This window comes from Lupinus angustifolius, chromosome LG03 (genome assembly GCF_001865875.1).
Source record: "Lupinus angustifolius cultivar Tanjil chromosome LG03, LupAngTanjil_v1.0, whole genome shotgun sequence".
NCBI lineage: Eukaryota > Viridiplantae > Streptophyta > Magnoliopsida > Fabales > Fabaceae > Lupinus > Lupinus angustifolius.
The window spans coordinates 1,447,397-1,474,468 of NC_032011.1; the positions used below are offsets into that span (position 1 = coordinate 1,447,397).

At 34.3% G+C, this 27,072-nt stretch overlaps 2 protein-coding genes and 1 pseudogene across 5 annotated transcripts in view; all 3 read right to left on the minus strand.

Moving 5' to 3' along the window:
* Positions 240-9,783, minus strand: LOC109342898 (protein FLX-like 3). Of its 3 annotated transcripts, XR_002107131.1 has the most exons (6): positions 9,671-9,782; positions 8,613-9,161; positions 8,349-8,494; positions 5,980-6,059; positions 5,687-5,888; positions 240-737 (listed from the first exon to the last, which is right to left on the minus strand). XR_002107131.1 is itself a non-coding variant. In XM_019580945.1 (5 exons), the coding sequence occupies exons 2-5, from the start codon at positions 9,149-9,151 to the stop codon at positions 5,805-5,807; spliced, it is 849 nt and encodes a 282-aa protein (XP_019436490.1). In that variant the 5' UTR covers positions 9,152-9,161; positions 9,671-9,782; the 3' UTR covers positions 5,523-5,804. The 3 variants fall into 3 exon arrangements, 2 of the variants coding, with proteins under 2 accessions (XP_019436491.1, XP_019436490.1); XM_019580945.1 differs by lacking the exon at positions 240-737 and having other exon boundaries at positions 5,523-5,888; XM_019580946.1 differs by lacking the exons at positions 5,687-5,888; positions 5,980-6,059 and having other exon boundaries at positions 9,671-9,783.
* LOC109342901 (WD-40 repeat-containing protein MSI4-like) overlaps positions 11,829-27,072 on the minus strand; it is a 20,626-nt gene continuing 5,382 nt past the window's right edge. The window contains exons 2-16 of one of the 2 annotated variants that reach the window (XM_019580953.1): positions 17,253-17,371; positions 17,045-17,108; positions 16,870-16,956; positions 16,652-16,714; positions 16,283-16,348; positions 16,110-16,184; positions 15,707-15,782; positions 15,207-15,393; positions 14,507-14,588; positions 13,912-13,985; positions 13,591-13,702; positions 13,405-13,479; positions 12,802-12,881; positions 12,481-12,580; positions 11,829-12,096 (exon numbers count right to left, since the gene is read on the minus strand). In XM_019580953.1, the coding sequence (XP_019436498.1) occupies positions 12,001-12,096; positions 12,481-12,580; positions 12,802-12,881; positions 13,405-13,479; positions 13,591-13,702; positions 13,912-13,985; positions 14,507-14,588; positions 15,207-15,393; positions 15,707-15,782; positions 16,110-16,184; positions 16,283-16,348; positions 16,652-16,714; positions 16,870-16,956; positions 17,045-17,108; positions 17,253-17,371 (1,356 nt within the window). In that variant the 3' untranslated portion in view covers positions 11,829-12,000. Of the gene's footprint in view, positions 12,097-12,480; positions 12,581-12,801; positions 12,882-13,404; positions 13,480-13,590; positions 13,703-13,911; positions 13,986-14,506; positions 14,589-15,206; positions 15,394-15,706; positions 15,783-16,109; positions 16,185-16,282; positions 16,349-16,651; positions 16,715-16,869; positions 16,957-17,044; positions 17,109-17,252; positions 17,430-27,072 lie in introns of those variants that run through there. The other variant, XM_019580952.1, reaches the window with a different exon arrangement.
* Positions 19,386-21,566, minus strand: LOC109342905 (annotated as a pseudogene).

A 27,072-nucleotide genomic window follows, 5' to 3' on the forward strand; every position in this document is an offset into this window, starting at 1 on the left:
CATGTATGCAACTATATCCTTACAAGTAAAGATGATATTTTCAAGAGACAAAAGATAGTTGTGATGATCCAAAAATAAGCATAAATAGTTTACGGCGTGTGTGCAAAAAAGTGTAAATAGTAATTTAGAAATAAGTGATTTATCAAAGAACATGATTTATGATAAATCATTATGACATTATTGAGGCGACGCTTCTTTCACAACCCACGTGACCATCTGAAGCAAGGATTCATGATCCATGTATCAAACTAAACTTTTGTCCCCACTTCAATATTACTATTGGTAAGTTGAAACAATCCATGGGTACAAAAACAACCTTTCAGGCCGATTTAGTGCAAAAGTCTCTTACCTAGTAAAGCCTGAAGAGAGTATATGTACACAGTCTGACCCGAACAAGCTGAGATACTACTACTAGGATCTCAATCTATTATCATCACGTTATCAAACAACAACCTTTCCGTTGCGAGTCAGCACATCCTCCAAAGCTTTCATTTACAATCTCACAATATAATCCAACACACAAAGGCAGGCCAATGTGTCATCTATACCACCTATTAATCCATCACAGCCCAACTGATAAGTCTTCAGCTCAAAATAACTTCCTTTGGATTTTGACTCCTTGAAATAATAAAGAACCTAATTGTGTCCTTCAAAATCTCACTAAGTTTCTGGTCAAAAAGCATATATGGGAATGTTCCCTTGCTTCTGAGTCCAGACCAAGATTCTCAGCCTCTCATCTGCAACCATAATAAATAAATGGTAAGTTGCTTGAATAAGTAGACAAAGTTCAGAGCAAAAAATCCATAAATAAAGACAAGTTAAAGAGCATAAAATTCATGTTCAAGTCATCAATAGTTACTACAAAATACTGCAAAACCTAAATAAACTAGCCTCAGATTAATGCCCTTCAGTAAGATAGTTTCAAAAATTCCAGCTTCCACCATATATGAATCTCTAACAGAGAAAAGTAGCAAAAATAACCAGTATGCTCAATCCACCACTAAAAAAGAATTCAACCTATAAAATGCAAGCACTCAACTTTAGCTATAAATGGATGCATCCAAGTTAACTGGGTTTCGGTCAATCTACAGAAAGAATAAACCATATTAGATGATTTGATTGTTGGCAAGCTTTGCTATACATAATCAATACTTAACCTTCTTTTCCTCATAATTAACTGAAGTACAACTCATTTCAGAAACCAATCTCACAATTTTCTAACGCCAAACTGCAAACTCCAATTGTTGCAGAAACTAAGTATTTCAAATACACCACACCCTTTTCCGGGATAACCCTCATAAGTAAGACACCCCTTTCCTTTTTCTGCAAAACTGATGCCCTGAAAGTTGCCTTAGAGCTCGAAACAAAGGTCGTTTCAATCTTTTCAACTGACCCAAACCTCTGCAGCCATTCTGATTTGCTCTGCACTCTCGGGGCCTAAAACGAAACCAAACCAGAACATTCACTTGAATTCGGTGTGGTTGATCATCAATCTTCACTGTTAATGGTTTTCAATGAAATACAATAGTTTCCAATCTTCATGCCTTACTTGGATGAAGCATCATGAAAATGAAAGACATTCATTGAACTGGTTAACCAATTAAATGAACCAAAGAATTGGTTGATACAGATTGGTTTTCTTCGATGTAAAACAATAATGGTTCAGTTCAAATTTTGAAACTATATTTTCAGTTTGGTTCGGTTTTCTATGCTGAACCAAACTGCATCCAGTCCTGCCCATTGGAACAAAATATATTGGACGGTTGTACATCCTACAACTCCTCGTTCCTCAAACAGCTCCAACTATCCAATGAATCATTTGAGCCTAAACAAGATCTCAGTTCTTAATAAATGGGATTTAATTTTTAAACCCCAACTTTTAAAATTTACTCCCAAATATTAGACTCATTTATATCCACTTTCACACTCCCCTTCTCCAAACACTTCCCTTAACTCCAAACCTTCTATTGTCATCCTCTCTTCAAGGTGTAGGTAGAGTCACCCACAAGGTACTCACTTCTTTCTCTTCTCCCTATTACATTTGTGTAGTTTAGTTGTAGGTTTGCATTAGTTTCTGCGTTTTTTTTATCACTGTTTCGTTTTGTGACATGAAGGAAATTTTCCTTCTTTCATGACAATGGTCACATTGCTAGGCTTTGAATGACAAATCCTTCCTACCATTCAAATCCTATCTACGTGAACATACACACAGAACAAGGAAAATTTCATTCCTCCATGACATAAAGGTCGGATTTGAATTTCAAATCCTTCCTACATGACTACAATCATGGAGGGAGAAAAGCCTGTGGACTTAAGGGGACCAGATCGGAAAGTATGTGGTATCCACACTTGAGGAGGAGATTGTTAGGTTTATTCAAGTGTGAAGTCTCACATTGGATATGCGGGGAGGAGTGAAAGAGTTTATAAATAGAAAATGCCCATGGAACTAATGCCTTAAGGTTATGGTTCAAGACGCGGTGTCTCACTTGTGGCTCTCCACTCTCCCCATACCTTGGTAACAATGGAACTCCTCGGTGGTTGGAGGCTCCCTGGTGGTTGGAGGCTCTCCGGTCGCAGTCTGGTCCAACAAGTGGTATCAGAGCCAAAGCCCAACTTCTTTCTGGTTGTCATGGGTCAAAAGATGTCCTTTAGTTATGGGTCAAAGGTAACCCTTCGTCTGGTCCGGCAGGCTTACGTGGAGGGGCATGTTGGAAAGTAAGTCTCACATTGCCTACCTCATTGTCTCAGGAATGGTTTAAATACCTGTTGGGCTACTCCTCTCATAGCCAATTGGTTTTTAGATGAAACCTTAACATACATGACTACGGTCATGGAGGCCGAAATCTTTATTTTCCTCCTTCCATGATTATATAAAACAGATATGCAAAAGATTGATGGATGAGGATGAAGAGTGACTAGGGTAAGGGAAGGAAAGAGTGGGATCTGAATGTTGAATGCCAAAACAGGGGAGCCGGAGAGGATAAGGAGGGAGATGGGTTGACAGGGATAAGGGTATTTTGGGTGAAAAAAGTGGGTTGTGAAAATTAAATCCCTTTTAAAGTAATGCATTTATAGCTAACATCATAGTGTAGTACTAAGTACTAATATTAAGTTATGAAGATAGGCTAATATGATAACCACACTAAACAAAACTTACATGATGGCAACAAGCAACGTACACATAGCAAGTTCTATAGATGCTAATTCATATTGATAAATGGAAGTAGAATACTTGCCTATCAGTTTGAGAAGATCTACAGCTGCCCTTCAGAACTGCAGGCCCAAAACCTTCTCTTCAATTATTCCAGTGATACATATATTCTAGTCTTGCATATCATGGAAGATCTTGACCCATGAGATTTACACACTTCAACCACTATGAATGTCGAGAAACTCCGTGATGGTGTGAGATATGACACTGCCAGACAGTTTTCTCTCCTTCAAGATTAAAAAGTTATAAAACTGATAGCAACAAATTTTTCCCACTGGGTCAGCCAGGCATAGATCAAATGATGTCATTGTGTTTCGTCATAAACCAAGTCTTCTGAGAGACCATTTATAGGTCCATCTGATCAACTCTTCTAACTAGGGTTTGTATTGGTCTTCTTCTGACGTAGTCAAATCAACTAATAGATGAGATTCTACTATCTTTTCCTCAATAGTTACTACCCCTTTTGCTTGAATACATTCATTCTCGATCTTGTCCTTTTCTTCACAAATCTATCGCAACATCCTCGTCTCTATACAACTTCACTTAACTTGAAAAGAAATATCATAAGCATCATAGGTTTTATGGTTGTTCGGTAAAACATTCCTCAAAGCTTGAAAAGCATCTATCAATCACAAATAACACAAAGCATTTCTTCATCACATCCACTCAACTTGAATCCTATAGGTTAGGATTCCCTCTATTTCTTTTTACTTTGTATGATAAGTCCAAAATACATGAAGCCTGAGACTTGTGATGTGGTATGATATCCAATTTTTACCTTTAAACCAATACTAGCACATGCCTTTTTGCCCACACATCATTCCAACATCCTCATATTTGCAACACTTAGCTTACTATCTCTATTTGGCTCTTTACGACCCAACATTCAGGAAAAGAAATTCCTTAAAGCTTCAAAAGCACCTTTTTGTAGAAAATAACGCCTTTAGCGTTTCTTTATTTCCTTCCCTCAACTTGAACTCTATAGTTCACATTTCCTTCTATTTCTTAGTCACTTGTATGATAAACCCAAGATACGTAAATCCTGAAACTTGTGAAATGATATGATCTCCAATTTTTACCTCTAAACCAATGCTACCACACATCTTGTTCAATTTGTAGAGTAACATCCCCCTTAAATTGTAGAGATATGAAAGTTTGGAGCATAATTTGCGGAATGTGGATAATACAATTTTTTAGCATTGTAGGCTAACATCGACCTTAAATACAAGACAAATACATATTTCATGTTCACCTCTAAACCAATGCTTGCACATGTCTTGTTCAATTTGTAGGCTAACATCCCCCTTAACTTGTGTAGGCATGCCAAAACTTGTGCTTCAAATATTTTATATTATCCCCTAAAATTATACGTCTTTCCAAAGATCATACAATTTATGGAGATAAAGTTGTGTACATTTACCCTCCCCAAACCACACTAAATGAAAGCCTCATACGTTGGACCACAGTTTATGGTTGCCATGCTAGAGTAAGTAACAATTATCCACTACATAGGACTAATTCCAAAATCACCTATCCATAATCCTTCACATAAAATGGATTGAACAACACCATTGCCAGCAATAATACAAACAAAACGTCTTCCAAAACTGCTAGCATGATGAACACATCATCATATACTGAACCTCAACACACATGATTAACACATGGGAATGATCAAACCTTAATGTTGCAATGCCACATTCTAGTTCATAATCAACAACAACAAAGCCTTAGTCCTACTCTAGGTAGGGTCAGGTACATAGACCAAACAACGCCACAATGCTCTATCATAAATCATAAATTATGTCCATTGATCTTAAAATCTTTTCGAATCATTTCGCCTATGGTTTATCTTGGCCTCCCTCTGTGTCTAGAAATTGGTATAACCATCATTTGATATACTCTAATTATTAGGGCTTCGAACAGTCTCCTTCACACATGCCCAAACCACCTATTCTACAATATAAACTACCACAACTTTTCCATAATATATTTATTCTTAATCTTATCTTGTCTAGTGTGCCAACTCATCTAACACAACATTCTCATCTATGTTACTTTGAGTTTATTCTCTTGTTGACATTTTACCACTCAACATTCAGCATCATAACATGGCAAGTCTTCTAGTCGTGCAATAAAATTTTCTCTCAAGCTTGAATGAGACTTTTCTATCACATATGACACTTGAAGCACTCTGACATTTAGTCCACCCCGTATGAATCCAACATTCCAACTCATAATCAAGAAAAAATGTTTTCACCAAAAGAAAGACTTATAATGATAACCAGTCAAAAAACACAATAATAATATGAATTATGAAATGTGTATCAATAAAAGAAGGATAAACTGTAGGATTCCATCATATTAAGTTTTAAAAGTAGAGATGATGCAGCAATGTTTTCTACATGGAAAAGGCAAAGCAACACTAAAGCCTATACATGTCCAGTAATAACTAACAATATATTGATAAATAACCATTGTTATGGCATGCGTCCACAGAAGAACACCAAACTCGATCTCAGATTTCTGCTAACATAAATCCACCATGGTGATGCCAAGCTTTCTTCATCACCAACAGCAATCACTTCAAATTTCAACGACGATTCATGCGCGGCTTCTCATGCGCTTTCCTTGAAGTAGTACCCGTCCCGTATAGAGGAGCTTTTTCAGCAGCACCCTAGATAGCAGCACGTGAAAAGTAAAGGAGACCGTGGAGGATGAGAAGAAAATCTAAAGTTTGCAAATTAAGGATTAAGGATGGCATGTACCAGGTGGACGCCATATCCTTCTGCATATGAAGCCAAAAACCCTCCCTCCGAGCTAGCAAAATTTGTTCCATAAGGCCCACCTTCATAAATGATGAAGTAGACATGGAAATAATGGACCAAAGAACAAGAAAATATCTCTGTAAACTGTAATTGAATGGGCCAGGCTGGTTTTTTTAATAATTAATAATTTCAGTTTTCTGGGTAATTGTCTGTCTGTGGGTTGTAGTAGGTTGGAATGTAAATAGCACTAAATTAGTTTCTAATCCCAGTAAGTATTGGAACCTTAGTTTTCTAGGAAATGCCTTTCTACTATTTATTTAGTCTTGTAAATATCGCATTGCAATTAATTCTTTGGTGCATATAAACCCAAGAGTGCTTAATGCAATTCACTCAAACAAAAACAAACACTCTGACTTCAATTCTTTATGACTCCTACATGCTTATTTTCTTCTACCTCCTATGTTGTGTTGAAACTGAAGCATCCTATTTATGGCTTGAAAGAGGCTCCTTCGGCAAGTTTTGAGAAATTTTGCTCTACCTAGTTTTTCGTTCACCTAGAGTTGGTATGATTGTTCCTTGTTCCTTCATAGTAGAGATTGTTCCTTCATAGTAGAAATCTTGTTTATGTTGATGATATTGTCATCACCAGAACCGAGATTGTCTTAATTCAACAACTTAAACAGCACCTTCAGGCTTAGTTTCATTACTTTCATACGAAGGATCTTGGTTCCCTCCTCAATTTTTTGGGCCTTCAAGTACAATCGGACTCACAGGTATTTCTTTTACATCAACAAAAATCACCCAAGACTTCATCTCTTTGGCTAACCATCAAACTGCATCTCTTGTTGACACTTGACACACGTAAATGTGAAATATCATCGTGAAGAGGGTGAGCTCCTTCCCAATCAATAGATGTATTATTACTTAGGTGAGAGCCATAATTATTTGACCATTACATGACGTGTCATTTCTTTTCTTGTTCATCAAGTGGGTTAGTTTATGCACACTCTTCAGCATGTTCATTTGGCAGTTGTTCTTCATATTATTCACTATTTGAATGGAGTCTGCCCTTTGATTTATAGGTTACATTGATGCTGATGTGCTGGGCTGCACAGACGTTCAACACTTTGTTATGGGTTAGTGTATGTTTCTTGGTAATGCTGTCATTTCTTGGGAGAGCAAGAAACAAGTTTGGGTATCCAAGTCTTCAATCAGATCCAGACACCATGCAATGTCTCATGCTTGTTGGGAGATTATTTGACTTCAAGGTTTGTTGGCTGAGCTTGGATTTCCTAAACCCAATCTTCGTCCTTTTATGCAGGTAGTACCTTTTTGGTCTAGACCATAGGTATAATTCAATCTGGGAACGTCCACAGCATGGCGGGGCTAGCTCTTCTAACGGAGGTTTTCTCCATATACAATATTTGACCTTAGACCTTGCTTAAGGAGAGTCAAACATGTACCACCTGAACCAACCACCCGTTGGTTTTATGCGGACAATATTAATACTTGCCAAACTATTACTAATCAGGTCTTTCTGAGCACACCAAGCATCTGGAGGAGAACTATCATTCTATTTGTGAAGCATTTGAAATTGTGTTATCTCACTTCCGCATATCACCTCAAATCTCTAATCGCGTGATGTTTTTACCAAAGCCATACCTAAGCCTCATTATCAAATTTTCATAGGTAAATTAATGTTTCTTGATCAGTCACATAATTTGATGGGGGTTGCTAGTGGGTAGGGATTTACATAGCATTAAATCAGTTTCTAGTTCCAAGAAGTATTAGAAATTTTATATTCTAGGAACTGTTTTTCTTCTCCTTATTTAGTCTTGTAAATATTGTAATTAATTCTTTGGTGTAAATAATTCCAAGAGTGCTAGGTGCAACTCACTCAAGCAATTACAAACACTTCAATAATGTATTCTTTTTAGTGTTTTTTTGGGTACAATAATGGGATTCTAAGGAGCTTACTACATGACAGGATGAATCCCCACATACACGTCGACCATGTTGTCCTAAGATCCAGGACTAGAGAGTGCTCAGGTTTATGGCCCACCAGTGGCGCTATCCCTGAATGGTGGGGGTACTTTTAACCCCAATAAGGACCCAGCTCAAACATATCCACCCCTTGGTTGATCCAAGGATCAAACCTTGTCACTGCCATACATTGGCATAGGCTGGGGCCTCTTGAACCACAACCATTGGTGACTCTTATCAGATCTTTGTTTAATTGAATGACTTCCCGATTATTCTGGTCATTTCATTAAACACATATACTGCTAATACGTAATAATGATCAACAAAGAGATATCTATTGAAGGATAATAAATTCTGAAAGGGGCAAAGTAACAAACAAGTCATACCAGCACTCCAACGTCGTCCATCAATGCTTGCAAGCTCAGCGCGTAACTTCTCAACTTCTCGGGCCATGGAAACCAAATTTTTCTCCATTGACTGTCTCTGTTCCATAAACTCTATGTTTGCCTTCTTTTCATAATCCACCAAGGACCTAGAAAACAAAAATTTAATTATCATCGGGTTAAGCCATTAAATGCAGAAATGCCATCCCATCACAAAAGGACTTAAATATTACGAAAATGGAAACCAAATTCACAATTGAGCCACACCTAGCACGCATCAGGTCCTGGTGTAAGCCATCCATTTGAGATTGCAGCAAATTAATTTGTTGATTATCAGCTTGTAACCTTGCAACATCTTGTGTCAGTGTCTGAACTTTCCCTGCAAGATCATCTTTGACATTATTAAGTTTCTTAATTTCAGCTCGCAGTTGCACAACCTCATTCTTCAAGGGCTCGGTTGCCCTGAGTTCAACCTCCAACTTCATGCCTTTCTGAAGTAGCTCCGTCGTATGCAGCTCATGGTCAGCACGAATATCCCCGAAAGCACGGTTCATGCGACGGAGGTCCTCCTTTGCAGCTTCAAGGTCTCGCTGCAACGCCACACGGTCATCAAGCAGCCTCCGGTTATCTTCCACCAACCTCCGCATTTCAGCACGCTGCAAATCTATCTCTTCTTCCAACACAGCTGGGTGATGAGGTATATGAGGGCGTGGAATTGGAGGTGGCGCACGAGCATAAGGCCCTTCAGCAGGGTAGCCCCTCCGGCCACTCATTGGTTCTCTATGACCACGGTGTCTTGATGCCATTTCAAGTGACCTAAAAGGACAAAGGCAGATACAATTAGATACACCAAAAAATGTCACATTTTATTCTCTTTAATTCCACCTATTAAGTGGAACCAAAATGTCCCCATTCTTTAACCGTTCTGCTATATTAATAAAAACATCATGTTCTAACATATCTACAAAAACAATCCCTTACAATTTACAAGCACGTTGATATTATTAGAATTGGACATTAGCTATGAAAGCATAATTGAGAATATCAAAAAATCAAAACTTTGACCTCATAAGCATAAGAATGAGTAACCCAACATGGAATTTAGAATCAAAATCAAATTTATGCAAATGGGTCGGTGAGCAACGTGATCACTAGACAGAAACACAAAGACAACAAACAAAAGAAACGAAAAAAACACAATTAATTTAAAAATAATAATAATCATAAAACAAATGCATAATAATTTAAATAGATTGTTCATAAATCAGAGAAGAGAAATTGATTGATAGAGAAAGAAAAGGGATTGGGAGTGAATAATGGCGAACCTTGTGAGAAGAGGGAAAGGGGTATCTGAGGGAAACTATGGAGAACTCAGCAATACACTGGCACGCATAAGACGAGAAAAAAAAACAAGGGAAGGGCACAATTGTAATTATAGCTTGCTTATCAAAGAGGCCGAAGAAATATTTATAAACCATAATCATGTTATTAGTGTAGGCTTCATCATCGGTCGGGTTGGACTGAACCTACCGATTCTAAATGTTGATCGACTCATTTTTTAAATCAGACTCAGTTCTAAACTTCAAGTTAATTCGACTCTATATAGATTGGGTGTACCTTTGAACTTGAACCATATCTTAAACTCAATTGATTATAAATATATCATATAAAGTTTTCTTAATATTACTTATTATTATCTGATATATAATTTCACATGTGAAATGACATGTATATATTGTTAATCATGTATATATATATATATAGTAAAAAATAGACAATTGATAATATTTTTAACCAAAAAGATGTCACTACTTCCTATACAATTGAATAAAGACACATACAAATATAATAAATGAATAATCATTAGACGGGCCGGTCTAGTCATCTTTGCCTCATTCTTACCCTAAATATTGATTAAGTTTAATTTTTAAATCTGAACCTAGATTCGATAAGACTAAACCTTATTCAGGCTTTGCTTACCCCTAAGTGAGTGTAGCCTCTATCGTTCTCAATTTGGGTTGTGCTCAGGGGGTCTGGTTCTTTAGTTAAGGGCATGAAAAATTATCTTTTAGTGTAAAATATACACCCAAAATACATGTTTCATTCTATAGGATTGACTATTTATGGATATTATAATCTTAACCATTAAGTGTTATATATATGCATTCATTGCATTGAGAAAAGATAGATATACACATGGCCTTTATTCTCATGTCTACTTACGCATATTAAATATGGACACTAACTTTATTGGTTATGATTAATATTTATACATTTTCAGCATAAAAATTTATATACAGTTATTATATTATTCATTATTCATGGTGAGACGTATAACTATGTATACAGCTACCTTTACAGAGATACAGCAATCAAAATTTGATAAACAACATTATTCTAATTTTAAAGGGTACTATACCACTATTTCTTTAAGGAGTATCTCAGTTTATACCCTTGATTTGGGCCTAGAAAGTAGGTTTGTTGGGTAAAATATGGGATTCATTGATTAAGAAAGTTAAGTTACAAAATAATAAAGAGAAGTGTCCCCACAAGAAGAAGGTTATGATTGTTCTTGTGGCTCTGTGGGTTTAAGGCGTCCCCCCCTTACTACATTCCTTTGGCAATGGCAATTAGGTGGCCTCGTGCATTCATGTCAGATTCAATAAATTGCTCCATCATTATTCACCCTATAAACTTTTGTCCTTCATATACTTAATAATAATTGAGTTAAATATATTTCACATGTTCTATTTTTATGTTATTTATAATGAAGACTTTGCTGAAGAAACAAAATTTAGTATTATCAAGACTAATCATTTTCGTGGTGTGTAATTGCCCCTTCCAACCAATAAGTGTTGTTCTCAGAAATTGAATTTTTAACATTTTAATCATCTTGGGAATCTAGCATAGTCTCATACTACTAGACCAACTCTTTATTGAAAGATAAGTTAATCTTTGACTATAAATTAGTATACATTGAGTGAGCAGAAAAAACAACTACTACTTTTGTCCATGTTTTCTCTCACTTCAAATCTATTTCCCAATCCAATCCCAACCTCTCTTGTTACCATCATTTCCATTCTTTCTCATATTATATGCTAGAGGCCACACGTTCTTTCCATTCTCTTTACCCAAATTTCTCACCCATTATATGAATAAGATATGATAAGACTATTTTATTAACTTCCGCTCGTGAGTATGAATCTTCTTCATTAATGGAGATGCAAAAAAATCTAACATGTAAAGAACATTTATCCTTTTAAGCAAATAACATCTTAACCTTTAAAAATATAAGGAAATTGAAGTACTTGTGTCTCCATTACCGGAGAGAATCCCTATTCTCCCTTAATATGTTTTCCCTCATACCCTCACACCTCAATACTCTTCCATGACCACTGTCGAGAAAACCCAATTCTTCTTATCTTAGGCAAAGATATCATATCAATGAAATTCTACCATTTTGTACCAAAAAAGATGCATCTATTTGAATAAATAAAAATAAAATCCAATTTCTGCTTGGGTACAGAAACAGACTTTTTATGAAAGAAACATGCAGAGAGGGTGCATATATTTCAAGTTCAAGTTTCCCTCAAATGAAGGATGGGCCAAGAACCAAGTTTTCATATTTACACTACAGCTGAATTTTGCAGACATGTCAGGCAACACACCCTTCAATATGAGCTTTGTATCTATCAAGCTCAGCCACCACTTCCTCCTCTGGTCTATAAAGTAAATCAATCATTCGCCATATCTGCATTATAAAAAACAATTATAGAAAAAAAGTAACTTCAGTATTTGCATACAGGAATTATCAACACCTTTCATGTACACAATAATTGCACGAGTATAATAAAGTTGGGCAAAATTCAACCGGATATGTTTGGAAAACACAAAAAATAGATTCTTTCAATAATTGATTATATATAGTCAACTGCTTTCTAAATAACATTTAAAACTTTTGGCTTCTTTAAATCGCCTTTTCTTCATAAATTAATCAGATGTGCCCAGAAACAGCTTTAAGTTTGAAGAACAAATTATTTTCTCAAATAATTCATCTTTCCCAAACATATGATTATACTAGAATATGCTATGAATGAGAAAAAATCTTAAAAAAATGGCAAAGAAAAATAATCACCTGGAGGGTACCACCTCCACCAGTACTTCCACAATCATCAGAAACACTAGTAATTGTCCATGGATCAGATGCATTCCAGTGGAAATCAACAACCTTGTCCCTGAATGCATAGTATAAATTTTTGTGGTTATTGAAATATAATAAAAAATATTTACATTAAAAGAAAGTCCACTGCCAACCAGATATATGATATATCATCACTGAAATATTACACAATTGAAAGGTCTAGTTAGAATAAATAAGATTAACCAAAGATTTAGTTTGTAAGAATTGAGTAAGGGTTGATAATGTGTGAGGAGTAAAAACCATTTGCTATCATACCTATGCCCAGCATGCTGAAAGAATAAACCAGGAGGAGAATTTTGAGCATTTGGACCATCAGAACTTGATGCTTTCCCAACCTAAAAGCAACAAGTTTAATGTAACAACAAAATTTTGGACAACAAAAATATATATATGTATGACATATATTGAAAAATTAAAATCCTTCTGGGTCCAGATCAGTATGAGAAAAATCATTACCAATAAGGAGTGATAAATAGCTATAAGCTAGCCCATCAGTTCATCAAACCTCATTGTCATGAATTTCACAAAGAAAAGCATTTATTTAGGGAAAAGCCTATGCCACTAACAGGGTTCTCTAACCTTAAAAAACAATAAGACTATTCCACATATTTTTAGTAAGTAGCATGTAGATCACTTTAAAGTTGCCCTATAAGGGCTCACACAATTCACTGTTTTTTGTTTTTAATGGAAGTCCTTCCATCAAGACTTCATGGGCTTAAGTTTATAGTGGCTACTTACATATAACATTACATAGTATTCACAAAATATGGTTAGAATATAGAATGTTTACATTTCATAAAAAGAGAGGAAGTATAGAACAAGATGGACTATGACTTCAGTATTTAAAAGAGTTCAAACCTTTTCAGTGTCCCAGATGTTTAAAAGGCCATCCTCAGCAGAACTTCCGAATACAGATGACTTGTCAGGACACCACTGAAACAGATGTGTAGAAGTAAGTTACCAATCACTAAACAAAAATCCACATGATAGATGTACACACATTTAAAAGTGCAACTAAAAGAAACAAAATGTGAGGTCTCATACCTGTACACAGAGGACAGCTGCATCATGACCTTTAAATTTATAAACAGGAGATCCAACTCCGCCACTATTAAGATTCCGGCGGTCAAACATATGAATTGTATTATCAGCAGAACTGAAGCCAAAAGCAGCAAAAATTAGAATGAAGATCAAGAAGTCCAAAAAAACTATGACCTATGGTATTTGGAGAAGAGGATCCAACTTCTAAATTAAACGCTTTAATTAATGACATTAAGAACTAAAAATGATAACCTAAACAATAAAAAAATCAGGAGAAGGACATTAAGATCCAAGTTCATTCAAATAGACAAAAGCGAGATATACCCAGTCAGAATATAATTTATATCATGTGGGCTCCAATCAACACAATGAAGATCTCCAACATGCGCCTTCTCAACCTGTTTTAAAAGGAAAATGCAATGGCGTATTCAGATCTAATAAGATATGTTTCTTAATAGTAGTTAAAAACCAGTTAACAGATACAAAGAGCAAAACCAATGCAAAATTATATTTACAAATAAACCATAATGTCACATGGTACAGAAGCCCCAGTTAAATAAGTAAGCTGTATTCAGGTCATTTTCCTCTTACAAGGAATATTAGTAACACTGAATGATTTCATGCTACACCTCCAATGATTAGGTCCATTATTCACAACGCACCAAAACTTTTATGCACAAAACTCAAATTCCACAAGGGTGGAGCAATTAAGAAACCATATTTAAAACAAATTTGAAAGATAGTTCTAAATGTATCACATCACTACAGAAACAAAATAAATCATATTAAAACAACTATTGATGTCATTACTCTAAAATCAGTATTTCTCTTATTTCCTTGAACTATTTTCAACTTGTTAAATTAGGCAGTTCTAATCATGAAGAAAGCAAATATAACACAGATGAACAGGTTAACAAACCTTCACAGCTGGAGTGGTTCCAGCTCGTGCATCCCAAAGTATGAGGGACGAATCATCACCTACACTGCAAAACTCCTGTGCACTGAAATACATAAAAACAAAAAGGTATAAGAAGTATATCAGAAAAATATAATAAAAGGGAAGCTGAAATCAGCACCCCAGTCCCTTAAATTTGACTTAAACCCAAAACAGTTTGAAAATTTAAATTTTTACAGTCCAATTTTGCTTTATGACTTAGAAGATCTAAAGTCTATTTTTAAATAAAATAAATTGAAGAGTTTAACATCTATGCAGTGACATTGTAAGAGCTTTTTACACTGTCAGCGCATCATTTACTACTCATTTGTTAATCACCATTGTCTCTTAAACAAAAGTAATACACATAAATAGTGAATAATCCACAAATGGTGTAAAAACTCTTACACTACCTAACATATCATAGATATTAAAGTCTAAAGTGAATTTGACTAACACAAAAAATCTATCATAACATTACCAAATATCAAAGCTCAAAAAGGTTACCAAATTTACTATTACTGCTACAAGTAACAGATGAAATGCAAATGAGTTTGCAGTGAGGCTTCAACAAATTGCAGGTATATATAACATGATAAGCTTATTTTACCAAATTTGAAAAATATGAACAATATTAGTTTAACAACGCATAATTTGACACATGAGTAAAGCATGAAGCAGCTACCTTGATGGACAAAATTGGACATCTTCAACAGTGTCCTCGTGACCCTGGAAGATGCCACGCGGTCCAATAGAAGGGCTCACTTTAGCTCTCTCATTAGTCTTTGAGCCTTGTTTACTGTTGGACCCAGCTTCAGATAAAGTTGCAATGTGATCCTGGATGCTCCATAAGACCACAAGTTTGTCCTTTCCTATCGTAATGAATTCTCACCAAGTCAAAAAAATACAATATAGAGAATGTGAACTAAATAACCAGACTTGTTTTCTGTGAGATAAGAATGATTGCTAAATTTTATATTGTGAGAGCAACATTAAAGATAACAATGAGTTTACCACATAACAAATTTCCTGTACTTGTATACATATTTTCGATAAGGTTAATGTCAAAGACTATTGTGTTTATACTGTTGCCACATATCCCAGTAATGTTAAGCCAATACAATAGTAATTTTGACATCATTTACACGAGAATGAAATCTAAAAAAAAACTACAAAATAATCTACCTCCAGAAAGAACAAATGGTTCAGTAGGGCACATGCCCAAAGCAAATTCAGCATTCTCCTGATGCCCAGTTAATACCTGCAAGAAGAAATGGTTAAAATACACAAAATCCCCTTTCTATTTTAGAGGTGGGGAAGAGGCCATGTCTTACTTATGAATAAAGGTACATGAAAACCATCTTGGCAAGATGATGGATTCAAACTTCTAAAATTTTGTAGGCAACCCAACACAAGTTACAGCTACTTAAAATTTCTAGTTGTTATTATGCCATTAGATTTTTATTCTTTGGACAGGATCACAGGAGCAATTAGATTAGAGTAATTTAAAAAACTAAGAATGGTTAATGAAGCATTATCATAGAGGGAAAAAGGATGAATAAAGTAAAAGAATTATGAAAACAAAAACCAGATCTGGGCGAGAAGGGTTAGCCCCAAGAGCGGCATTGCGGTTGGGTTGAGTTTCCACATCCCAAATGTACACCTGTTTTAGTAAACCATAATTCCTTCATCAAACTTCCATTAATTTATTATTTATTAATAAATAAATTGAGGATAAAAAATAGAAACAAAATTTATTACCACAGGACTATCAGTGTGGGTTGCTACAATCTTGTTGTTCTGGGGGAGTTCCCTGATTCTATTGACCTGAGAAACACCACAAGTATCCGAAGTAGATTGAGAAAGAGAACAAGTAAAGAAATACGAAAACACATATTTGTTTAGGACTTTAGGCTTGGAAAAAAGTGTTTCTACAGAAGTGATTTATTGAGAAGCTGGAAAACATAGTTTCTCAGAAAAGCTAAATTGCAGCTTCCTTTTCTTTGTAAGAGCCTAATGAAATAAACTTGCAGGTGTAAAAATGATTCTTTTTATTCAAAAAATGTGAAAAAAACTTCAAACAAATGAGTCCTAAATACAAAGGGAAAAAAAGGTGATTGCATTGCATACCTCTCCAGGGTGTACAATAGTTTTGAATTTCTTCACGAAGGGAGAGCGCGCTTCTTCATTAAACTGAATGAAACATTGAGAGAAAGATAACACACTAAGATCCATTCAATAAAAAAAACTGAAATACTACATCATACAACATTGATGAGTATATAAGATCTAACAATTAATAACAAATCATTCAATAAATTAATTAAGATTTAAGAACAATAGCATACCTGAGAGATATGTTCAGCAGCAGCAACCCTAGGTTTAACAATTTCACAATTCGCAATAACAAGAGTATTGGGAACACTACCATCAGTCTAATCAAGCATCATCATGAATATATATACAAGTTAGTAACATAATCATGAAATGAAATTGAAATTGAAAAGAGAGAGAAAAAGAAACCTGTTCAGAAAGATAGAGACGCTGACGGCATTTGTAAGTAGACTGTTCCAATTGAGGACCCCACCTGGAAATAAAAATGAATAAATACTAATTACCGATACACGAGTCTTCCAACTAGTGGGGTCTAGATCGGAAAATGTACGCAGTCTTACACTCCCGAAAGAATAGAGTTAAATGTATCACGATAGAGGGATAAGAAGGAGGATACCGGCAAGAAAGGGAGGGCCAAACAAGGTTGTGGTTGGCGAGCCAATCGTAGAGGACAGGGATCAATGATTTCCATTGAGTGTATCTACTATCTACTGAACCCTCATTCTCAATCTTCATCTTTCTATCTATCTCTATTTCTCTCTGATGATGATTCTGTGATTCAATTCAATTTTGATGCAATAGCTCTGCTCTCACGTTTTTCATCAACGTTGATATGTTTTGAACAAACCGAGAAACACAGCTTTTATCTTTTATCTCTTTCCCGCCTTGTTTGTCTAGTTGTTCCATGTGGAATGACAACTTAACTCGAACATGTAGATACTCGTATGGACTCGATCCGAACCTTAATTGATTTGGTCTCGGGCTTGGTACATGTGACCCCAACTCGGACCAACCTTTTGTATTAAATGTGAAATTATAAAATATTATGTGAGAAAAAGATGTGTATACTGATTATTTATGAGTTTTATATATTATTATTAATCATTTATCAGTCACGTTTAATTATCATTGATTCTTCATAACTTAATATAAATGAATAGTAAATAATGTATTAAGTATATATAAATCTTTATAGTAGTTGTGCATTAGATATTACATTGATGTTCTATACATAAATAATATATTCATACAAGTAAAGGGTAAGGAAATAAAATATGTCCTGGTGTAAGGAGAGAAATCATCTCCTCACGCTCACTCGTTAATAGATATTTGTATTATTTTACTTTTTATTTATTTATTTTTAAAATAGGTAAAAAGTAATTATGTGTCACTCGTTAATAGATATTTATATTATTTTACTTTTTGTTTATTTATTTTTAAAATAGGTAAAAAGTAGTTATGAGTAATTGCCTAACTGGTGTAATGAGAGAAGTTATATTCTCACAGATATTTTATCCTCAAAGAGTAAATGTTTTCATTTAAATTATAAAATACATGTTTTATATGGATTTGATACATGCTCAAGCTACCCAAAAGGAATGGGACAGACAGGAATAATATTCTTTTTTAACCTAGTTTTGTTTGGGTATGTGGTTTCGGAGTTTGGTGAACATAAACTTGATTCTCATCCACCATATTTTCATCCAAACCTTTATACGGTAAAATCAAATGTCATAATCAATGGTATCATTACCTTTATTTTTTTAATAGTCAATAATAAACAAAAACATGAATAGTTGATGTGCTTATGATTTATAATTATATTTATGTGACATTAAATTCTTATCATTAATGAAAAATTGTTTCCTTTAAATTATTCATTAAATTTATTTTATTATGGTCAATTACAATATTTTAAAGCATAGAATAAAACACAAACTTTTCTCTCATCCATCCTTTATATTGAACCTAGTTAAGATTAAATTAAATGATTATATAATTAATAACCAACTTTTAATTATAATCATAATCATATGTAAATGATTATAAGACCTATATTTATTGTTTTTTGTAAATTTTATATGAAAATTATTCTTGTTTTAGTCACTTCCGATAATACATTTCCTAGTTAACTCTTCAATTAAAACAATTGATATGACTAATGGATAATATATTAAGAGTATTACGGTCCACAGATCAAAATATATTAGTCTAATGACCACTAATCTAATAATAATCAATCCTCCTAACTAGGCAAATTCTGTTGGCACAATAACATTGGCACAAATAACATGTTACCATGAAAGAGTATTAAGAGTATTACGGTCCACAGTTTTTCCCCCCACACATCATTGGCACAATAACATGTTACCATGAAAGACAGCTACAAAGGCATCCTTGCATTGATCATGTTTCTTTTGATAAATCTGTACCTTAAATTAGGCAAATTCACAAATAAACATTCCATGGGTACAACCATAGATAGAAGAGACCAACAAGGCGTTGGTCTAGTGATGTAAGGTCCCACTGGATCCCCAAGGTCAAGGGTTCAATTTCTGTGAACGACAACTGTTGGGAGGGATAACATGAGCCCCAAAAAAGATTAGTCTTTTACCCAAAAAATACGAGGGAATATCTTTGATAGTACAAAAAAAATTGATAGAAGAGAATGGAACCTAAGACATTCTTCACACTATCCACGGCCATTATCACTAGCCCAATTATCGCAGTAATTTAGGGTATGTTTGCAAGTTGAGTTTTGGAGGGAAATGGAAGCAAATGGAAGACTTCAAAACCATCTCAAAGTGTATTTTATAGCTCCTAAGCCTTCCCTTTTCCTTCACTCCCCTCTAAAACTCAATTTGCAAACATACTCTTAGAGATCATAAAGATGTTAGCAAGTATCTCTGAAGCTGCCCCTGCACTTGAATTATCTACACATATTTTACAAATGTTATATTGTCAACCTCTTATGTGCAACTCATATGCTTCTTCTGAATCAGACAATGGTACTAGTGTACAGATCCCGACCATGTAAATGTTCAGGCATACAAAATACTCGATGGAATCTTCATAGGAACCCAGCCTGTAACTAGCATTTTGAGGGATCATTTTGGCTTCAAGCATGCTCCATAACTTTGCCTTACAATAAGGGCAGAGTTATGTTGGATGGAGCTTGGCACCTTTACTAATAAGCATCGTCCTGACCTTTGAAGTTGCGAATGGCTTAAAAAATCCACGAAAAAGTCCTACATCTCCTTCGCCTTGGTGATGCTCACAAGGATCAGACACGTATAAAACATCAGTTCTACGTTGTGGCAAAAGAAAGCTCTTTCCTGATGTTCTAGAAAATCGAGTCCGATCAACAAAATGTCCAGGGACATGATTAGCATTAAACAAAGCCACCTTTCTTCCATCCTGAACAGTATATAAGCAGCTTCAGCTTCGCTAGGGCTCTCCAGTTCCCATCAATGCGCTATGACTCCCACTAGATTGCAGATCAAGCATCATTTTTGGAGCTCTTGTTTGACAAAACTCTTTCCATAGAACTCACTTCACAAAATCGTCAAACCATTTGCACACACATGACAGAGTAGCAATTAGCTTAGGGTTCCAATTATCACATCTTCACTTAAATGCTCTTTAATGCATTGACAGCTAGCAGAGTGTATGCAACAGTATTGCTTTGTGAGAATCATTTTCTTCACCTGTCAAAACTGAAAGAAAAACAAGTTTATGACAACCCTTTGTCAGGAATATTTCCGGGTATTCAAAATTTGGCAAAACAGAAACACCAAATTTCTTAATCAAATACTTCACATTAATCGGGAAACAAGAGACAATTGAGGAAACCAATACTACCTTTATGCAGAATAATAATTTTAAAACTATACATCCGAAGCACATACCATATAAGAATTCACCGAATCAGGTTATCATAGTGAGCTGGTATCATAGTGGTATATCATGGACTTCCAGTGTACTTTTACTTCAATCACTTACTACTCTTGCAACTCATAACATACCCTCTCCAAAATGAAAATTAAGGTTGTAATTTATACATGTCTAAAATTCTTAGTGTGACACTGTTAGAGCACTATACACACGGAATGAGGCATAACATATTGACATTCATGCTTACAAGAAAATTCAAACAACCAACAAGACGTTGGTTAGTGGTGTAAGGCCTTATTGGATCCCAAGGTTCAGAGTTCGATTCCTGTAAGCGACACTTATTAGGAGTGGCAGCCACGAACCCCGAAAGAGATTAGTTCCTCACAAAAAAAAGTGAGAGATAACCTTGGTATTACCAAAAAAAATTCAAACACTAGAGAAGATACAAAGAAAGTCTCAGAAGTTGGAGCTACAATTCAAATCTACAAATTCAAGTGAAGTTGAAATATTGAATCATTTCAATTAAACACATTAGAAACAAAAAAGGAACAATTTTTCAATTCCCAACAATCACATAAACTTCAATCACAAAATTTCGGATAAAGGAATTCTAGGCACACCCATAAAATGCAAGGTAAGTTAACATACCTCGTTGCAACAAAAACACAAAAACCGAATCGACCCAGTTCGAGATTTTACTAAAAACGATAAATTTATGACTCACATGAAGAAATCAACCAGAGCGAAGAAATCAGAGTGGGCCATAGCAATAGAAAATTGGAATTAAAATTAAAAAAAATTAATAAATCAAACAAATAAAGCAAAATTTCCACTCACCTCGGCTTATTTAACCCATAGCCACTAAACCCTAGAAAAAACCCAACTTTGCATCTGCATGCAAATTGGGAAACACAGTGCGTAAAACTGAGAAAACAAAAAAAAGTGAAACATGTAATTCGGTAAATTTAGGTCTAAGGAGGGGTAATCTGGTAAAGAAATGTAAACGGAATATGCTGAAAGAAGCAGAGGAAGCAAAATGCAGAGAGAAGAGAGAAGGAAAGGGTGGGAATGATTGAGTTACCGTGTTGGTGATGTGTTATGGCAACGACGAATAATAATGTGACACGGTACTGCCATGTTGTATTGAGCTAATGGAAGGTCATTTTCGTAATATGCCGTATCCAAGAAGTAGGTAAATACTTATAAATCTTTTTTTTTATCAGTGGAAGTGTGCCAAATGGAATAGAGATATGTTGTTCTCAAACATGTTTTTAAGTCTGTCATGTTTTGATCACAATATACAATAATAATTAAGAAAATTAAATATTTATGACTTTTTCTATCTTTATTTTATTATAATTAGTTCAGGATGTACTTTGAGACGATAGATCTTTTCGTATATTATAAGAGGTTATTCTCATTAGTTACATTATGATAGATGATAATTGATTGAATAATAAGATAAGAAATTCAATTTTCTGATTATTATTTGAAAAGTTGATCATGGAGGTGATAAATTTAATTGTTAGAATATTTGATGGAGCAATATTCAAGAATGAAAAAGACTTGCAGACAATTTCCATTGATTTGTAAAAGTGTACAATAAGGTTGCCAAGAAAGGTAAATGGAATGTCCTCCACAAAAGAAAAGAAAAAGAAAGAGTTTTTTGTATTTTCTGCATTAATGCAATCAAAGTTATATGTGATTGGTGATAAAATTATGGTATAGTGCAAACATACATCATATATATATATATGATTGGTAATTTACTATTTATGCAATGTAAAGATGTATAGATAGTCAATACATCATTTACCCTTCATCTTGATGATTTTCTTATGAAGAGTCAATGAAGATAAAGAATGAACGATAGATGATGCAATGACAATGTAAAAATTCTTACACTGTCAGTATATACATCATTTTCTCTTTCATGTAAGAATAAGATACATCATTTATCTTAGTCCTTGAATTTGCTTATTGACAGTTGTTGTCACAACACATTCTTTTATAAATGAGAGTGTCCTATTGAATAGTTAAGAGAGGAAGTAAATGCCAAGTTAGAGAAGTAAAGGCACATAACTTACGTTTAGGTAAATATAAGGTAGAGTATAAGAAATTTAAGTTTAGTAAGAAGTGAATTATTCATATCTTAAAAAAAGATGAAATTTAGATACCATATCATTATATATACATCACAAGTTACATGTTTAAACATTTATGTCTGTTATATAAAGGTAAAGACTAACTTGAGTTAATTCTCGTCAATGCAAACAATTTTATTAGCATTTGGATTGAATAGTATTTAATCTCATCTGTCAAATTTATGATTGGTTATGATATTTTATAGAAGTCGTTATTTCAATATACATCTTTTGTGAGGAATGTTTATAATTTAGAAGTTTGTTTCAAAAACAATGACTTCTATGTGAAAATTGGCTACAATTAGGAAGTCAGATTTTCGAAGTGAGGTTGATATTTTAAAAGGGATGGAAGTTGTAATTATGAAGACATTGAAGGATTATACGACGTCCATACAATAAAAACATTCTCATACATAAGTCGTACAATAGATTCATGACTTATGCACTACAAAAATAACATACTTAGAAGTCGTATAAAATCCGACTTTTGATAAATAACACACTCAAAAGTAGGGGTGAGCAAGACTCGACCCTACCCGCTCACCAAGTATGGTCAGGTCGGATCGGGTCTAGCACCAAGTTCAAGTTCAAAAGTTAGACCCGGTAAATATTGAGGACCAGGTAGCGACCGAGCATGACCCATTTGCATAGTACACACTCATCATGTTTGTATGTGTCTCTATTCAAATGTGTAAAGAGTAATAATACCTTTTTGGTCGAAAGTATCATTGATTCTCTAATTTTTTCATCATATACATGATTAATAATATATATACATATATCATTTTCTATATCAAATTGCATATTCATAATAATAAATAAAGGCTCACTCGATCGATATTTAGGCTCGGGTTAGCTTTAGGTCTAAGTATGAGTTCAAAAAATTATCAGACCAACATTTAAGATCAAGTAAGGGACAAACTTTAACTCGTCCCAATCCAACTCATGCTCACTCTTACCCATAAATCGTTAAAGGGTATCACAACTCCTATACAAAAGTCGTACATTGGATTCACGACTTCTAAAATATGTCAAAAAGGTAACCGATTATCACAATTTTTAATTCAATGGCTAAAACGTGGTTGGCTTCAAAGCTAACTAACATCATGTTAGCATTTTAGCAAGAGACTTATATAAAATAGTCACATGAAGAAGATGTAAATCATAGAAGCAAATGGAGGAGTATCTCTAGTTTTATTAGTGATAGAAAGATACTAGATACTCCCAAAACTTCAAAAAAATAATTACCATGTAATTATAAGAATACAATTTCCATACAAAACAAGATATGATTATAATAAATATATTAGAGATCAAGTTAGTATAATATCTAATATAGAAAGGGTTATAAAATTTCATTTGAACTTGAAATCCCAAAACCCAAAAACTACCAATAATCCCGATAAGAATAATAGATTGGTGGAGAGGAACTCAATCTTTAGTAAGAGACATAAAATTATTGGTGAAATTATTATGAAAATTTTATGATGATGGCATTTTTTATATATGTAACTAACACAAGACTCTCTCGTTTAGGAAAGAATCTTAATTGGCCAATAAAGTTAGGCTTCATGAGCCCATGTTTCGAACTTGGTAGTTTTATGGTCACTATGAACTTAAATTTTTTGTACGAATCTTTCAGACACTAGATGCCATTTTCATGTACCATAATTTTCTTTTCCCATTTTCAGCTTTTTATATCTAAACAAGAGCAAACATAAAATTCTATCCATTCAACTTCACCTAATTATTTTTTCACCTTCCCTAGTTTCTTCTCAAACCAAACATGATTACTATAGTACTATATTATTTACTCATTTATTTATTTTTCCATTCACATGAGATGAGAACCTACCTTCTGTCTCACTCTTAATTACACAAAAGCTACCCTTCACTATACCTTGGCAGAATTTGGCCCTATCTATTTTTATGGTTCATAAATTCTTGTACTACCACTAGAGGGGATATATTATGCATGATTGACATTAATGACTTGTTTGGTTTTTTGAAGGGTAGTGTGTTAGGAGGGTAACTTTAAAAAAGTGGGTATTTAATGTTTCCTTTTGATGAACTTATTAATAATAAAGGTATGAATAATTTATTTTAAATAAATAAATTCATCAATGTAAAAACAAATCTCCATAAGTAATGGTTTATAAAATCATTTCTAAAGAGCACTTATGATATGCTTGTAGTTTTATAAATTGAGAGATCCGTTCCCAAAATAGAAATATAGTCATATTCAAATAAAATTTGCCCATGCAGAATAAATTTGTGAATTTAATATTATTCAAGGCTATTTGACCTAAAAGGAGAAAAGTGAAGAAAAGTTGTTTTGAAAAAAGGGTAAAATTGTGATCCACAAGTTCCTACCTATTTGTCATAAAGATGACTAGTACAAACTTTGGGTGAGTACCAACTTCTATCTCATATTAGATCTTGATTCATTTGTCTAATACTTTGGAAGAAGTGGCATAGACATTGTACACTTAAGTGGAAAAGCTTGGAGCAGCAATTTATTTGTCTCCTCTAGCATGATGCTTTATAAATAGTGAAGCTTAAAACATTTAATATATGTTTGATATATTGAGGTAAAAATGAGTAATAAACCAACAAGTTTATTGATAAATGCAAAGTTTAACCAAAAAGGAGTAATAAACCAACAAGTTTCTTAACCATTATTTTAGATGTTCAAATTTATTGATAAATGCAAAGTTTCACTTCATTATAATTTCTATCCCAAAAGAAGTAGTCTTCAACTATTACCTAATCAACCCCTTCAAAAAAAGATTAACAAATTGGGCAAGTTACCATTTCCTATCCCAAAATTTAATGATGTTAAATTTAATTTAATATCAATATAGTGAAAATGTAAAAAAAATATAAACTATGTAATAATAAATAATATAATAATCGTGTGAAATCTTTACACTATCGTTATAGATATTATGTTGTAATAATTCATTTTCTTAGTTAGCAAACTTACTGAAAATAGAAAGTTCAGTTAGTTAGTTTAGTTGGTAGTTAATTCTGTTTTTCTATTTTTAGTAATGTGTATAAATTGCTTTGCTTTGTAATCACTTAGTAATAATAATGAGATATTATTCATTGAATCTTTTCCCTCATCTACATCACTAATCATTCTGTTCTTCTTCTTACTACACTAATTCATTTCCTCCTTCTTCTCTTGCAATCACAGAACACGGTTCTGTTTTCTTCTTCTCTTCTCTTCTGGTTTTCATTTTCTGATTGTAACAGTGGTATCTAGAGCTGTGTTCTTCGATCCTAAAAGCTGTGCAAAAGGCATCATGACCAACAATAGCGGTTTCAACATGTCCCTACCAGTTCTTGATGGAAAGAACTATGAAAGATGGCAAATCCAGATGAGGGTACTATTTGGTTACCAGGAGGTGCTTGAGGTAGTTGAACATGGGTATCAAATTGTTGAAGAGGTAGCTACAGAAGCTCAGAGATCTCTTAATAGAGATTCCAAGAAGAAAGATTGCAAGGCACTGTTTATGATTCATCAGTGCGTGGATGAATCAAACTTTGAAAAAATCTCCAGTGCCAAGACTGCTAAGGAAGCCTGGGATGCTTTAGAGAAAAGCTATGCAGGTGCTGAGAAGGTGAAGAAGGTGAGATTACAAACTCTTAGAAGGGAGTATGAATTGCTACAAATGAAGGAGGGTGAATCTATAGCAGAGTACTTCACCAAAATCAGGTCCTTGTCCAACCTGATGAAGGGATAGAGTGTCAAGAATGAGCATTGGTATCTTGACACTGGTTGCTCCAACCATATGACAGGCCACAAAGAGTGGTTTGTCAAGCTTGATGAATCTACTAAAAGCAAGGTCAAATTTGCTGATCATAGTGCTATTGATGCTGAAGGAATTGGTGACATATCAATACAAAGAAAGAATGGGAAGCAAGCCTACATCAACAATGTTTTGTATGTTCCCAAGATGAAGAGCAATTTGCTTAGTCTTGGACAGCTACTTGAGAAAGACTATACAATGACCATGAAGGATAAGGTGTTGAGGGTCTATGATGTCCACAGGAAACTGATCTTGAAGGTCCCTCTGTCAAGCAATAGAACCTTCAAGATTGGTATCTAAGTGAATGACCAAAATTGTCTCACAGCTACTGCAGTACAAGAAAATTGGATTTGGCATCAAAGATATGGTCACTTAAACTTTAAGAGTTTGGAAAAATTGAGCAGAGATGGTTTGGTTGCTGGGTTGCCTTCAATTGTTGCTCCTAGTGAACTATGTGGTGACTGTCTCACAAGTAAGCAAGCAAGGAACACCTTCACTGCACATATACCAACCAAGTCAACAAAACCTCTTGAATTGGTATACTCTGATGTGTGTGGACCTTTTGAGGAGAATTCATTGGGGG